Source organism: Dendropsophus ebraccatus, chromosome 5 (genome assembly GCF_027789765.1).
Source record: "Dendropsophus ebraccatus isolate aDenEbr1 chromosome 5, aDenEbr1.pat, whole genome shotgun sequence".
In the NCBI taxonomy this organism is placed as follows: Eukaryota; Metazoa; Chordata; class Amphibia; order Anura; family Hylidae; genus Dendropsophus; species Dendropsophus ebraccatus.
Window position 1 is genome coordinate 65,937,269 of NC_091458.1, and position 15,967 is coordinate 65,953,235.

At 39.6% G+C, this 15,967-nt stretch overlaps 1 protein-coding gene across 5 annotated transcripts in view; it reads right to left on the reverse strand.

Annotated features, from left to right (window-relative positions):
• The window catches only part of RBMS2 (RNA binding motif single stranded interacting protein 2), a 73,165-nt gene continuing 57,198 nt past the window's right edge, over positions 1-15,967 (reverse strand). For 4 of the 5 annotated variants that reach the window (XM_069970453.1, XM_069970452.1, XM_069970455.1 and 1 more), the window contains exons 4-14: positions 14,675-14,766; positions 14,377-14,534; positions 14,132-14,211; positions 12,584-12,693; positions 12,433-12,479; positions 11,892-11,985; positions 11,750-11,800; positions 10,792-10,902; positions 10,590-10,667; positions 6,987-7,062; positions 1-2,946 (exon numbers count right to left, since the gene is read on the reverse strand). In XM_069970453.1, coding sequence (XP_069826554.1) covers positions 2,888-2,946; positions 6,987-7,062; positions 10,590-10,667; positions 10,792-10,902; positions 11,750-11,800; positions 11,892-11,985; positions 12,433-12,479; positions 12,584-12,693; positions 14,132-14,211; positions 14,377-14,534; positions 14,675-14,766 — 956 coding nt within the window. In that variant the 3' untranslated portion in view covers positions 1-2,887. Of the gene's footprint in view, positions 2,947-6,986; positions 7,071-10,589; positions 10,668-10,791; positions 10,903-11,749; positions 11,801-11,891; positions 11,986-12,432; positions 12,480-12,583; positions 12,694-14,131; positions 14,212-14,376; positions 14,535-14,674; positions 14,767-15,967 lie in introns of all 5 variants that reach the window. The other variant, XM_069970456.1, reaches the window with a different exon arrangement.

Consider the following 15,967-nt stretch of genomic DNA (forward strand, 5'->3'; position numbering starts at 1 on the left):
ATATATTAAAGGGGTTTTCCAGGCAATAAGAAACTTTTCTGTACTGCCTCTCCTGCTGTCAGATCTCCTGGTCCCGGCTGTGCTCTTGTTCTGTCAGCTTCTGATAGCTTCCTGCACCCCCACTCAGCTTAACAGGGATTGGGTTGTCATTGGAAGCTGGAGACACAGGAGTGCAGCCAGGAAGATCTCACAACGGGAGCAGTGGGGGAGGTAAATATATGTTCTATTATTGTTTTACTGCATGGGGAAGCAGTACAGGTCAAACTGTCAAAAAAACCTTTAAATAAACAAAATATGTTATGCAAAAAATTCCCATAACCAAAATGGATCACAAGGTGACCTAGTGACTCTCTTTACATCCTAATCCTTTCCTGACAACCATTTTATCGAGTTATCCTGATACCCCAATAGGTTGCTGTTTCCTCAAATTATTCCTATTAACAGGAAAAACAAATACAGTATAAAAAGCTGACCTAAATCGCAATGCCCTGGACATTTCTATGTACATTACATATTGGAAGCAACCACAAGCAGACCCGAGAAATATCCTATGTACAATCATTGCCAACAATAACTTTCTGTGAATTGGATGGTGAGAAAATCAGGAACCAAAAACCTAACCTGCATGAGATTGACTGGGAACAGAGAACTGGCTTGGGTTTCTATCCTGCCTTACATCCCCTTCTCATGGCTTTATGTTTGTTAGCGCAAGATCACATTTACACAGCATAAATTTTATCTAATCTCTCAAAATAATAGAACTTTTAGGAAGACTGTGTAGCCCCGAACTTGAACTGGACTCAAAAATGCAACTACTAAAAACTTGAATCCTCAGAAATCTATTACATACTATCATGCCACCAGGGGGTGCCATCAGACGCTTGCAGAACAAAACCCATTTATATGAATGTGTGTAAAGCATGGCAAAGAAAACAGAAAAGTCTAACATGCAGGAAGCTGTCAATCTGAAGCAGGGGAATTGGGTATTATCATTACTAAATCCTGATTTTTATGATCGTCTTCCTTCAATGTTATCAATTGCTCAAACATAATAGAATGTATGCAAAATAGGTAAGATCTTACATGGGCTTCGTTACACACTTCAAAGATTAGTTTTCTGTGATGTTATCAGCAATTTTTAAAATCAACAGATATTCCTTTTGCCCTATCCATGCACGCTCAGTTCTGATAAGCATGCATATGTCCTCGGTGGGGGAGAGAAGAATAAGCCAATGCTGGACATCTCTGATGTCAGCTTAACTTTCTTGACGAGAAAATTATCACTGGCTTAAATTTCAACATGTCTAAGCCTTCTTTTACCCAACATCATCTTGTCGGCCAATGCCACTTCAATTGGTGGCTTCAGATGACTGCTCCTATGTGTATAGGACACTGCCGTTTTTGAGCCATAGGCAGAAGTGGATCAGGCAGGAAGTAGACGTCCTTCCTTTATATTTCTCTTTCCACTCTTACTTTTGGCTCATAACTGCAGTGTGTGATGTTGGCCTTAGTCACATGGGAACAGGTCCACTATGTTATTTTAGTAACTGCTGACAACAACCATAAAAGTCACCCTAAGGCCAGTTTCACATCAGTGTAATATGAGCATATTTCTGCATGCACAACAACTGCAAATACCAGTCAGACCTCAGGTCTGATGACCCGAACGAACAGCATCATGGATCTTCACGATAGTCATTGGACCCATGGTCAGAATGAGATTTGCTCCAATATGTTGCATGTGTAAAACTGGCCTAAATTTAGATGGGATTACCTTTTAATCAAGTTGCCATGGGCATGTTACACAGAAGTAAAATGCATGTATGCGTTAGTTGTTTGAGGTTCTATAAGGTTGGTTTTGTCATGAAGGCCAACATATCTCAGTAAGGATTACACTGCCACGAAATGTCAGCTCAACAATAACATGTATGTGCATCGTTAAACTAAACACCAAGGTTATTCCAAGGTCTAAATCCGAATGATACACATTTATGAAGGGATACTCTCGTATACAAGACTGAAGTCAGAGCTGTGCAGTCTAACACGCCTTTCAAATCCTTCAGGTTTTTTTTAGTTTTCTGTTTCAACCTCTTCACAGTCCTTGAAAATTAGTCCTTAAAATGTTGGCATCTGTTTTTTTTTCTGGGCCTATTTGCTATGGCTTCCATTTTGGAAAATATAGTCAATATTGGTGACAGGAACTTAAAAAAGCACAGTCAAATATGCAAAAAAAAAATAAAAAAAAATCACCTTCCAAAAATGTTTTTGCATATCACTTGCATCCCTCCTTTCCCCTTCCCCCTCAGCCCCCCTTCCCAAAATAAAAGAAACAGCCACACAGTCCTTTAAAAAATGAAAAATAAAATGGTGTCAGGCAGCAAAATTGCAACTTCCCCATTGCAGTCTCTGTTTCGCATACGGTTCGCCGCTTATGTCCTGGTGCTGCGCTCTCCTTGTATGTCACGCACTTAAATAAAAATTAAAAAAAAAATATTCTACGGTAAAAAAATGACAAAAAAAATCTTCTTATTAAAATAGAATTTGTTTTTATGCTTTGTTGGATTTTTTTCAGTCTTTTCTTTGTTTTCTTTTTTTTTTTTTTTCGATTTTTTTATTTTTTTTTACTTGTATTTCTCAGTCAAGATTTGAAAGTCTGTTCTGGTTTTATTAGGTTTCTTGAGTTCTCTTTTTCTAGCTGCTTTGGTTCCTTGGAAGTTTTAAAGTTTATTGCAGTAAAAATGCTTCTTTGCAAAAGAAAGAAAGAAAAATATTTTTTCTTCATTCATCCCCCAGCATGTTTATTTCTTATTTTTCCTTGTTTTTTGATTTTTTTTTTTGTTTTCTTTTTTTTTTTCAGTTATCCCCATCATTTAGTAAAGCCTCATGTTCAGCCCTGCAGCTCTCCATCCGGTCGCTTCCTGGGCTGACGCATATTCTCCTGTGAACCTGACAAAGAAGCAAAACTATTTAACTATAAAAATGAATGCAGAAACTGAAAGCATGTACAGAAATGTTCCATAATATTAATGTGGTGCTAACAATAAATAAATAAATAAATAAATAAATAAATGCATCATATATTGATCCCACCAGTAAGGTAGTGTTTTTTGCACTTCTGAAAAAAAGAATAAATCAAGATTTATGAAAAATGTATTTTATAAATAAACCTTAAGGCTATGTTCACACAGCGTAAAAGTACGGCCATTGTTTCCATCAGCAACAACGGCCATACTTTGTACGGGGTGGAACACTGCCTATTCTTCTATGGGATCCCGTCTGGAGCGTATACACATAGTATACGCTCTGGCCGGAATCTCATGCAGCGCCGCAAAGAACTGACATGTCAGTTTTCTGCAGCCGCAATTCAGCCGCTTTCTTCATTGTGTGCTATGAGAGTTCTGATGTGGGCGCGCGCTGATGCGCCCGCATCAGAACACTGTGGTCGGAAAGATCATCTGGTTGGTACTGCAGTACCAGCCGGGATGATCTTTGCAGAGACCGGCCGTTCTGTGAACGGGTCACGGAATGGCTGCTCTCTTACGTAATGTGAACATAGCCTAAGGGTGAATTCACACGTGTAGGATCTGCAGCAGATTTGATGGCACAGATTTAAAACTGATGATTTGCTTTAAATCTGCAACTTCAAATCTGCGACATCAAATCTGCTGCAGATCGTGTACATGTGAACGCACCATAAGGCCAGGTTCAGACTATGTAAGTGTGCGGCTGTATTTGCGGCTGTAATTGTGTGGCGGTATTTTTGGTGGTTCATGCGTACGCTGGAAAGTATACGATATACGGCTGCACAGTGCACACTATGTATGAATCTACGGCCCTATCGTAAACGGACCCGTAAAAAAAAGGAACAAGACCATTGTTTGCGGCTGGAAACGCGGCCGTGGATTGACAGGCGGTCCGTACGGAGTACTTCAAAAATAGCCGGCAATGATGCCGAACGCCGATGCCTCTAATAGTTAATATATTAAATTAATAAAACACATTTTCTTGTAATATAAATAAATGTATATTTATATATATATATTTATTTTTTGACAGTATATTTAATTGCACAATGATGGATTCGTTAGAATTAAATTATTGAATAACGAAACTGAATTTATTTCAACGAAAATGTGTTTTATTCATTAAATATTAATTAGTACAGGAAGCTCCATAAGCCATTAATTCATATTGCCGGCAAAAGAGCTTTCTGTACTAATCATCACTTTACTGTAATTAAAACATCAAATGTTTCTTCTAATTATATTATCACAATAGCATTATTAGAAGAAACATTTAGAATTATATGTGCGCTCATCTGATTGGCTGATCGGCTGAGCGCACATATAATTAGCGGGTCCGCAGCACAGTGACTTCATTGTGCTGCGGACCAGCGAAGAGGACACATCGGGGTGAGTATAGAGCTCTCCCCACCCCCTCCCCAGCACTGCACCCCTCCCAGCAAGGAAGGGGGGTCACTTAACCCCTTCCTTGCTGGGATGGGTGCAGTCTGACATCAGTCTGGCCCCCAAGGGGTTAAGGGGGATGCAATACATCCTCCCTTAACCCCTTGGGGGCCAGACAGTAAGCAGCGATCTGTAAAGATGCTGCATACTGTAAGGTGCACAACACCGCTCACAATGATGGGTGTTGTGCTCCTGTTTGTGTGTTTTTTGTGTGTTTCTCCCTTTTTGTTTTTCAGATATCGGTATCCTGGGGATTACGTCGGATTCCGTGGACTACATCGATGACCAGCGGTTTTTTGTTGTTTTTTTTTTTATAAAATGGTCAATGAGGGGTGTGGGGGTGTTTTTATTTGAATAAAAATTTTTTTTAACTTGTGTCTTGTCTTTATTTCTTTACTTTATAGACTTAGTAGTGGAAGCCGTCTAATAGACGGAATCCATTACTAAGTTGGGGCCTAGTGTTAGCCGGTATAAAATGGCTAACACTAACCCCCTATTATTACCCCAGTACCCAATGCCACCAGGGGTACTGGGAAGAGCCGGGTGCCAGTGGTCCCGGAGCGTCAAAATTGGCGCTCCTGGACAGGGCGGCAGCAGGCTGGTAAGATTTAGGCTGGGGAGGGCCTAAACCAATGGCTCTTCCCACCCTGGTGTTACCAGGCTGCTGTCGTTTGGTTTTTAACCCGGCTGGTTATAAAAATAGGGGGGACCCTATGCGGGTTTTTTTAAAAATAAATAAATAATAAAAAACGCATAGGGTCCCCCCTATTTTTAAGTGACCCCCCTTCCTTGCTGGGAGGGGTGCAGTGCTGGGGAGGGGGTGGGGAGAGCTCTATACTCACCCCGATGTGTCCTCTTCGCTGGTCTGCAGCACAATGAAGTCACTGTGCTGCGGACCCGCTAATTATATGTGCGCTCAGCCGATCAGCCAATCAGCTGAGCGCACATATAATTCTAAATGTTTCTTCTAATAATGCTATTGTGATAACATAATTAGAAGAAACATTTGATGTTTTCATTAAAGTAAAGTGATGATTAGTACAGAAAGCTCTTTTGCCGGCAATATGAATTAACGGCTTATGGAGCTTCCTGTACTAATTAATATTTAATTAATAAAACACATTTTCGTTGAAATAAATTCAGTTTCGTTATTCAATAATTTAATTCTAACGAATCCATCATTGTGCAATTAAATATACTGTCAAAAAATAATTATATATATAAATATACATTTATTTATATATATATTTATTTTAACAGTATATTTAATTGCAAAATGATGGATTAGTTTAAATTTAATTATTGAACAACGAAAGGGACTTTATTACAACGAAAATGTGTTTTATTATTTTAATATATTAACCATGAGAGACATCGGCATTACTGCAGAGGATCGCAAACCCCGGTAATAGCAATTCATGTAAACTGTTTCCCTGCTTTCCCAGATGCATTACAGAGGTGTTTGCATCACTTTCTTAAGATTTTATTTGTTATTTTTAGTTAAACCAGATTTCCAAGTAAATGACCGTATGTTTTGAGCCGCATGTCTATTTTTTCCCAGGGCCGTAGTTTCATCCGCACATTTACAGCCGCATAAAAAATACAGCCGCACAGTTACATAGTGTGAACCTAGCCTAAAGGGGTATTGTCATCTCAACTAATATAGGTAAACTAGTAGGACTCATCAAGTGAAATATTTTTGCAAAAAAAATTAATTTAGCAAACTTACCTCCTTCTCCTGATATGCTGCTCTTTCCATCCCATTATTGACAACTCGCTGTCTAGGTTACAGACCACCCCTCTGCTCTAAAACAGCCAGGCTGGTGTATATATAGGTATAATTTATATATATATATATATATATATATATATATATCGCTATAAATCTACATTATAGCTATGTATACACCCGTTTTTAAAGCAGAGTGGTGGTCTGTAACCTAGACAATGAACTGTCAACAGTGGGACGGAAAGGGCAGCATATCAGGAGGAGGCAAGTTTGCTTACTGAATTTTTTTGCAAAAACATTTAACTACAAGTTAAACCTATATTACTTATGAGATGAGAATACCCCTTTATGCATATACAGGGTGGTCCAAAAGTAGGTGGACAGTATGTGTAATAGGGTTATGAAGGGGGAGATTTATCAAACATGGTGTAAAGTGAAACTGTCTCAGTTGCCCCTAGCAACCAATCAGATTCCACCTTTTTATTCCTCACAGACTCTTTGGAAAATGAAAGGTGGAATCTGATTGGTTGCTAGGGGCAACTGAGACAGTTTCACAGATCCACCCACTTTCTGTCCACCTACTTTTGGACGACCCTGTATAATGCTAACTCTGTACCTGCACAGGTATTCTTACAGTAACAGAATCAGTACCATGATTTGTTAGTTTCTCAAGGCTGGCCGCTCCTGGCCGTTCCTAAGACATATGTCTGTAGATCACTGATCTGTATGTGATATCTGTCTATCCTGTACAGGCTATTGGAGGCCTTACAGCTAGGCACTGCTGTTCTCACCTGCACTTTCTCTCACTGGTACGAATAAGCGGCGTGTTCTGTGGTGGTTTCCACGGCAACTTGTTGAGGCTGCCCGCTGCTCTCCTGAGCAAAACAAATGATTAGGAGTCTGCTATACATAACATGTCCTACTTCACCCAATAATACTGCCAGCAAGAACTGTCAAAGGATCAACAATATGACAACTCTTCATGGTTATAAAATCTTTTTATGTGAATGACTGTACAATGCAGTGCAGCCCGGAATTGAGTCCTTCATTAGGTAAAAATAAAATGCTATGCAATAACAAACATATATAGTGGAAATAGAGAAATCAATCAGTTACCTCTATAAAAACCTGCAAAAAAACAATGTAAAACAGTGAATGAGCAAAATAATCATGCAAAATACAAGAGCTGTATGAGATAAAAACAATACAGGCTGTAGTACTGATGCATAAAAGCTATGCTATACAACACTATGAGACCAGAATAGCCAGTGTCATTTATTGCTAAGGAACCAGAGGGTGCTAAGAGAACGTCAAATGTTGCTGGGAGACAACATCACCTACAGATGCCAAGTTAAAGGGATATTCCCATCTCAACTTGTTATCCTTTAACTATAAGATATGGGGTACAAGCTGATTGGTGGGGGTCTGACAGCTGGGATCCCCACCGATCCCAATAATAATGGATGGCGTGCAATTGCCTAGCGCTTCATTCATTCTGTAAGGGGCTGCTGATCATTTCCAAGTGAAGAACTCAGAAATGTCTGGTGGCCCTATAACGCAGGAATAAATTGCTGACTTTGTTCCTGTTCTCAGGATCAGTGACACCCATTGATCAGCATGCTATGACCTATCCTGTCAACATAGATACATAAGGGCTTGTTTTTTGTGGGACAGGATGTACTTTTTAAAGGGAACTATTTTAGGAATTTATATTACTTACTAATTTACTTTTATTAACTCTTTCTTTGCAGGTGAAACTAAAAATATTTGATTTTGGCATAGGGGATAAGCAGCTGAAATGGGAATACCCCCTTAAGCCAAAACTGTAAAAACTAGAATCATTTGTAGCCTAAGACCAAAGTAACAATGTGCAGCCCAGACAGCTCTGAGGGCTAAATCAGGCTGAAATTAGGGGCAAAAGCTAAAAAATTGATACAGCAGAGCAGTGTCGTGTGTCAATAAGAAGTAGCGTCAATGGAGCTACTTGAGGGTCAATAGACCCTCAAAAAGGGTCATATTCTGACAAGATTAAAAAATGCTGTTTCTTCTGCCTTCCCAGGTGACCCTGAATATACTAAGGAGTGGGATTAATATACCCTTTATTTCTGGCTATGTATAATTAAGCATTTAATTAGAAAAAGCAGTACCATTAATAACAATGTAACCACTGCAATGAATGTAATAGTCACAAAGCTGAATGAGCTCTGAGATCATCCTGATTATGTCAGGCTCAATAAACAAATAAACCAAAAAACAAAAAGACAGGCTTCTAGGGGCTTAAAGTGTAGCTGTCATTTCAAACAACTTTGCAGATATCAATAGTACATGTGGTTATAAGAAAGTCTGTAATATGTTTTATTAGGCAAAAGAGCTTCCTGCTGTACTCACAATGCTGTTTTCCTGCCTTCTCCCCTCACTTCTTATCTGTTCGTTATCAAGGTAAAGCTGTCTACAGCAGAGACATGCAGAGTGAAGGTGGGTTAGCACTGCCTATTATAGCCTATGGAGGAGGAAGGGGCCGAGGGGGGTGGATTCACATGTTAGGCTGCTCAATGCTGGTCTGGGAACTTTAAAAGGTTTGCTACAGTGAGGTAGGATTGTAGGATCCTGTTTTTAGTATGTATATATGGGGAGATTTATCTAACATGGTGTAAAGTAGAACTAGCTCTGTTGCCCCTAGCAACCACCTTTCATTTCCCAAAGAACCTGTGAGGAATGAAAGGTGGAATGTGATCCCCCCCATAGTGTACAGGAGGCAGCACAGAGGCTAGGATGTATCCATATTGCAGCTGAGCATAGGGAATGCAGAAATGGGAATGACGTTTACAGGGTGGTTCCCAGGGGGGAAATGGCATAAACCAGTGATAGAATGGCCAGATATACTTTTGCTCCTCATATACATACACAGGACAGCTTAACTCGAAAAGTCAACTGAAATGATAGCTGTCTGACCAGGACCCCTTTTTTCAGAATCCCCACCGTTATGGGTAAAAAAATAACATCCAAGTCCCACCTCTACCATTCAATGAAATTCAATCAATAGAGTGGTTCTATGAAACCCCGGAAGTGGCCCACATTGGGAACTAAAGCAGCAGAATGCAGGCAGCAGCGCTGGAGCAAGGGAGGATGGATGTTAGTTTTTTCACCCACCCTCCCTGAAAAAAGGGGTCCAGGCTGAATGACTCATTTAACACCTAAAAGCATCCAAATATAGAGAAAATAGAACCTTTCAACTAATCCATAAAACACATATAAAGGCGAGAAATACAGGGTAACACATAAAAAGGCTATGTTCACACATAGTATTTCGATCAGTCTTTTAGTCATTCTTTTTTTTTTTAACCAAACCCAGCTGTGGAACCAACAGGGCAGAATTATAATGGAAAGGATTGCACAGTTTCTGTGTTTACAACTCACTCCTGGTTTTGGCTGAAAAAAGACTGACAGAAATGTGTGAACATAGCCAAATTAAAAACAATGGAGTTTGGTGAACTAATGACAAAAAAATAGGATGGGCCCATGCCAAAAACCCTCTCATAGAAGTAAATGGGAACTCCCTTTCGGGGATGCTCCAAAACATTAACACTCTCTTCTAATATTTGTGAATGGGGACCTGTCATCACTTTCATGCTGTCTGCACCATGAGTTATTAGAATGGCTTACCTTGGGATCTGTAGACCAATACCTGACAGTTTTTTGACACCCTTTGTTTCCATAGTAGCATAAGACTCCACCTACTCTCTTAGTCACATAGCATAGCTTTTATGCATCGGTTCTACATACAATATTGTTTTTTGTTTTGGCCTAGACAGCCCCTATACTTTACATAATTGATATGATGATATTCAGATATTCTCTAGAAGTTACCACTTCGGTTCTTTCAGATTCCAACATCCTCACTGTTTCACCTGGAAGGATACCTATACCTATTGTTTATTTAGGGACTCATAATATGATATCTCAGATGCTCCCTGTTCACCTGGTGACAAAGAGCAGTGCCATTAAGAGTTGTCAATTTGTCAATCCTTTGCCATCTACAAGTTACTACAGGAACCCAATGGAGGGCTACCATTGATCAGCAACCATGATTAAGATCTTGTTCCTTTGGGGGATGCTAAATATCGGAACGAGTCTTGCACTGTGGATGATTCGCCGGAAAACATCCAATGTAAAATCGTTGCTATCTCCCCCTCGATATGTTTGCCGATACATTCCAAAACACAGAGTTGAAACTTGTCTGGCACTAAAAGGAGGTCCATTTCTGCATCGCTTGTAGCGTAAAAGATTACACGTATGTCAACAGGCCTCTTTTAAGTTAATCTCTCTCTATAAACAGCTAATAAACGTTCAGCACAACTCTCTTTCTAACATCCAAAACATGACTTATTCCTCACCTCTATGGAGACAGTAGAAGGCACGGACGGGTACTGGGGGATATAAGCCCCCTGCATAGCGGCTGCAGCTGGCATATACTAAATATAAAAGTTAAAAAGATTAATTAAAAGGTTCAAACATTTTAATTAAATAAAAAAAGGCTCAGGCTTTTAGCCATAATAACCTGTTTTTACACATAATGTCTTAATAGTAATTTCTTACCGCTCCCGTGCTCCCCAGTGACAAGTGTCCCAGCTGCTGAGCCAGAGGTCCCATCATGGAAGCAGGCTGGATGGAAATAGCATGGTCCATAGTGGGAGTGAGGACAGTTCCCTGGCAAACAAAATGAAGGTTAAAGGGTGCTGAACAAGTTATAAGGCTCCAGGATAAGAAAAAACATGGCTGGACATGGCAGCACACTTCATGTCCTCAGTTTGGATATTTTGCAGCTCATTGCCTTCAAAGTGAATGGAGCTGAACTGTAATACCACACACATCCTGAGGATAGGAGCAGTGCTGCTTTTCAAGAAAGTAGCTGTCCTTTTCTAATCCTGGATAACCCCTTTACCTGTTAATTTATATTACTATACACACTGGTTACTTTTGTGTTATGTACTCTGTTGTCTATGGTTATTGTGTCATTCCTTTTCTATGTTATCTCCATCTTGGTGTAAGTACTAAATATTCTCTGTATGTCTTAAAAGTTAATTCTTCCATAATGTCTGAATGCTGATGCTTCTGATGCATCCTGACTTCTTCAACAAAGGACACAAAGCTCATTTCCTCATAGATGGTAAGCTCTTGGGAGCTGGGCCCTCTCTCCTAACACACCTAATTATTACACACATATCTCCGTAATGTCTGATTCTGTCTATATATGTACCCTTAGGGTTGTAAAGTGCTGCGGACCATAAATAAATGTATATTAAAATGTATAAACATTATTATTACTTGTAATGGTGAAAAACATCATAAACTAGTGGCTATAACGGCTGAACATTAGGGTCGAGGGCAAGAAAAATACATGAATATATATTGCACTGTGCTTCACTCTGCCTTTAGGCTCACAGTAGGCTATGATTGATAATATAAGCTCCACTGACATAAGCCGTGTCACAGAGCAGCAATGTTCCCAGGTGGCTCTTCTGCTATCAGACGTGATAAGTGATGTGTTACTTACTGCAGGCTGCATGAGGTAAGACTGATGATGCATCCAGGAAGGATTGTGAACCTACAAATAAGCCAATACAAGGTCTATTAGTCTTGATAACATCTTTTCATATGCAAATGAAATGAGGTCAATCATTCATCTTATCTCCTACCTGATAAGAAGAAACAGGTGACTGCAGGTATGGGGAGAGGGCTGCCTGAGCAATCACCCGATTTGGGGCAATACTGTATGGGGTTGTGTAAAACCTAAAATATATAAAACAATTATTAGGATTTCTACAAAAACAAATAATAGCAATATGGCTGCTAACTTAATTTTTAACCCAGATTTTTTTTTGTTTTTGCACATTCCTTTTTTGGATCCATAGCCAACTATTCAGACTTTGAAACATAAAGTCGTGATTAGTCACAATCTTTTATATGTAGATAATAGTCAAGCTAAACCTGAATTAGGCTGAACTTGATGGATTGTAATACAGTAACAAACAGTGGGGGCATTATATCATCTACATGTTTATATGCAATCTAGTCTACCTACTGTATTTATGTAGAATAGGTAAGTAGTCGCCACAGTATTTAACAAAAGAGAAATTGTGCAAATGCCCAGGATAAATCCCCCCCCCCCCCAAGTATTGGAAAGCTGCAAGAACTATGCCCCAAATATATGTCAAGATTAAAATGCTGTAACGTTACCCATTTTGCAGAGCAGTCGTAGGATCATATGTCAAAGTCATTCCACCCTTGAAGATAAAGAAAAAAAATATGTAACAAAACACCAATAATTGGTTGTATTGATATAAAATGATGAAGAAAGAGAGGAAAGTGAAATCTTGTCTCATATTACCGTCTCGCCATCTCGTGGCCAGCCACGTCCATTCTGAATATACTTCCCCTGGGTTTGCCTCTTTTTTTGACCTCCATCAGCAAACTTGCAAAGTAGGGGCTCCTGGGGTGCTGAAAAAGGAAGACACAAATAATTAGACAACAATAGGTGGACCGAAGTAAGAAAGACATACATGCACACATTAAATGTTATGTTGTATGGCTCTATTCACACTGACATGACTTATAGTTATAAACTGTAATCTGTCATATGGCAGATTTAAAGCAACTCTGTACCCACAATCTGGTCCCCAAACCACTTGTACCTTCAGAAAACTGCTTTTAATCCAAGATCTGTCCTGGGGTCCGTTTAGCAGGTGATGCAGTTATTGTCCTTAAAAACAACTTTTAAACTTGGCGTCAAAATGGCATGGTCTAGAGTGTGTGTGCCCCAGGATTATATCCTCCATCCCTCCTCATAACTAGGAACGCCCCCAGACAGGATTTTTCCTATTCATCACCTGTCTTAATACTGCACAGGTGCCTTAACGATCCAGCACATGTACAGTATTCACACAGGTGATGAATAGGAGAAATTGTTCTAATGATAAGGGGGGTGGGGGCGATGGAGAGGCGTTGCAATCCTAGGGCATGGGTACTCTAGGCCACAACAATTTGACACAGGGCTGCAATTGTTTTTTAGGACAATAACTGCATCACCTGCTGAGCGGACCCCTGGACAGATCTTAGACTAAATGCAGCTATTCGAAGGTGGTTTGGAGGGGGGGACAGATTGTAGGTACAGAGCCGCTTTAAAGGTGCCCAATCCCCTTATCCTAAATGTGGTCAAAAACAGCACAACCGGTGGATTTGGCTGACAATATAAGATGTATGTATTAAAAGATGTATGTCAATAGGGGACAAGGGTTGGGTGTGATAATTTTTTTCTGCCTGAACCATTTGTTCTGTGAGCAATAAACCATTGCCAGATCAGTTTGGCTGCGGCTCACCGCTTCACTCCCCATAGAGAACACTCAAACATTCACACGTGTATGTATATGGTGTATGGACATCTTAGAGGAGTTATCCAGTGTTAGAAAAAAGGATCCTAATTACAAACCACACCTGAACAGGAGACAAGAGTTGTGTTGTCTATGGAAGAAAGATGTCATGTTTTTCTAATAGTGGATAACCCCTTTAAGTGCTGAATGTTAAACCACACTGTCTTACAACAGGAGTCTGCTAAGTTTAACGTTTAAGTTGTAGATTGTTAGCCCTTTCTACCCATGTAACGGTCAGCCATTTAGTTTATTCATGTAATGTGTTTTTGATCTGTTTCTGTTTGTTAACTCCTATCGCTTGTATAATGCTCTGGAATCAAGGGCCCTTTAAAAATAAATAATAATAATAAGTTTTGAACTCCCTAGTGCAGGGGGTAACAGGGTGTAAATTATTATTATTAGTTATTTTATTTTATTTTTATTATAAATCTCCTTCAGATACATGTAATCTGCTACTTACAAGTTCTCTTCTTCTATTTATTGAAGAAAACTTGACTGCATCTACCTACCTGGGACACCAGGTGGCGCTTTCATGTATTTGCCATTGAAGTGAGAAATCACAGCTTCACATTTCTCTGTAGACTCCATCCTACAAATAAAAACACAATTTCAGATGCTTTAGTTATTTAAGCAAACAGACCCGAGGCTGGGCTGCAGGTAGTATCATATGATATTTCCACAGCCCGCAATATGTATATTTTTTTGAGCAGCTTCCATATTGAAAAGAATACATTAACCTCACTTGCACTCTCACCTTGCAAAACCAACCCCTCGGCTAGTCCCATTAGCATCCCTAAGGATACGAGTAGATATGACCTGGCCGAAAGGCTTTAGCAGTGATTCCAGCTCCTGCTCATCCATGCTGACTGGTAAGTTGGAGATGTACAGGTTAGTTGGATCTTGTTCCTGTTGCTGTAAATCCAAAACAAGATAGGGTTAAATGTAATATTTAGACGCAATATAAACACAAAATGTTAACAAAAACATGCTAATTTCTGAATGTTGGTTTGTCATACCCATGCTGACATGGTGTATTTTCACACAGCACTCACCTTTGCCATTTGAGCTTGCACTCCAGTGGCCTTTAGAGCGGTAACAGCCTTTTGGGCAGCACCTGGACTATCAAAATCCACAAACCCATATCCTATAAATGAAGAAAATAAGATTAACATATCAAAACTGGACTGTAAAAATGATGCGGTCTAGTACTTATCTCCCTAAGCATCATCAGTGCAATGGGAGCTCAGTTTCATGCAAGCAACCACCAAGGCCCAAGTACATGGGGCAGCAGCCGGACAGGTTGATATTGCTCTGTGTAATAAAGCTATCGATTAGCTGATAAATGAGCAAACACTCTGCTGTGTAGTAGGGGATGTACGGCCGACTGCTTACTGCAGAAAAGGGCCACACAAATGAAAACAATCTGGCTGCAATGATCACTGCCATTGGCGCTAGTTAACAGATGGGCCTAAGTCTTCTAATAGGGCTATTGTTACCCACAGTGTTTTTTGGATGTTTTTTCTTATGTTTATTTTTTGAAAAACTCTGTGGCAATGTTAGGTGCAAGTAAATAGGGAAATATAAAACGCTTTATCTACAATGTATTTGGGTTTTGGCATCCCCCCCAAATCCTCTACCACGGTACACATAATGGGTAGTAGAAAAGTTTGTGAATGCATATAGTGCCATATATATATATATATGAGAAAGGCTCGGGTTCACGAGCTGAAACGTTGCATTGCTATGTAGACTGGCACAATAAAGTCTTTTTAATTGGAAGAAGTTTACAGTTATAGTTTACAATAGCAAATCTGTTGACTTTTGTGAAATGCCTGTTGACACATCAATTTTATCAACTTGAAAACCAAATTTGTTGGGTTGTGATGGTTTCTTTTTTTCAAAATGTTGCAAATGACAAAAATTTTGTTGCAGAGAAATGTTTGCCACAGTGCTATAAAAAAAAGGCAACACAAAAAATGCATAAAAAAGAAAATGTTATGCACAAAATAAAACACTAGTGTGTGTGAAGAAGGGCTTAGACCACTCCAAGGCACCACAGGATTATCCACTAGTACCAGTTTGGGAGTTCACCACCACCAGCTCAAATATTCCCATAAGTCACCGTGCAGGTTTCATATAAATTCCTATTACTTGCAAATTCGCACCAGGAATCAGGACTTTTTGGAAATACTCATAACTAGAGATGAGCGAACCTCGAGCATGCTCAAGTCCATCTGAACCCGAACTTTCGGCATTTGATTAGCGGTGGCTGCTGAAGTTGGATAAAGCCCTAAGGCTATGTAGAAAACATGGATACAGCCAATGACTATATCCTTGTTTTCCAG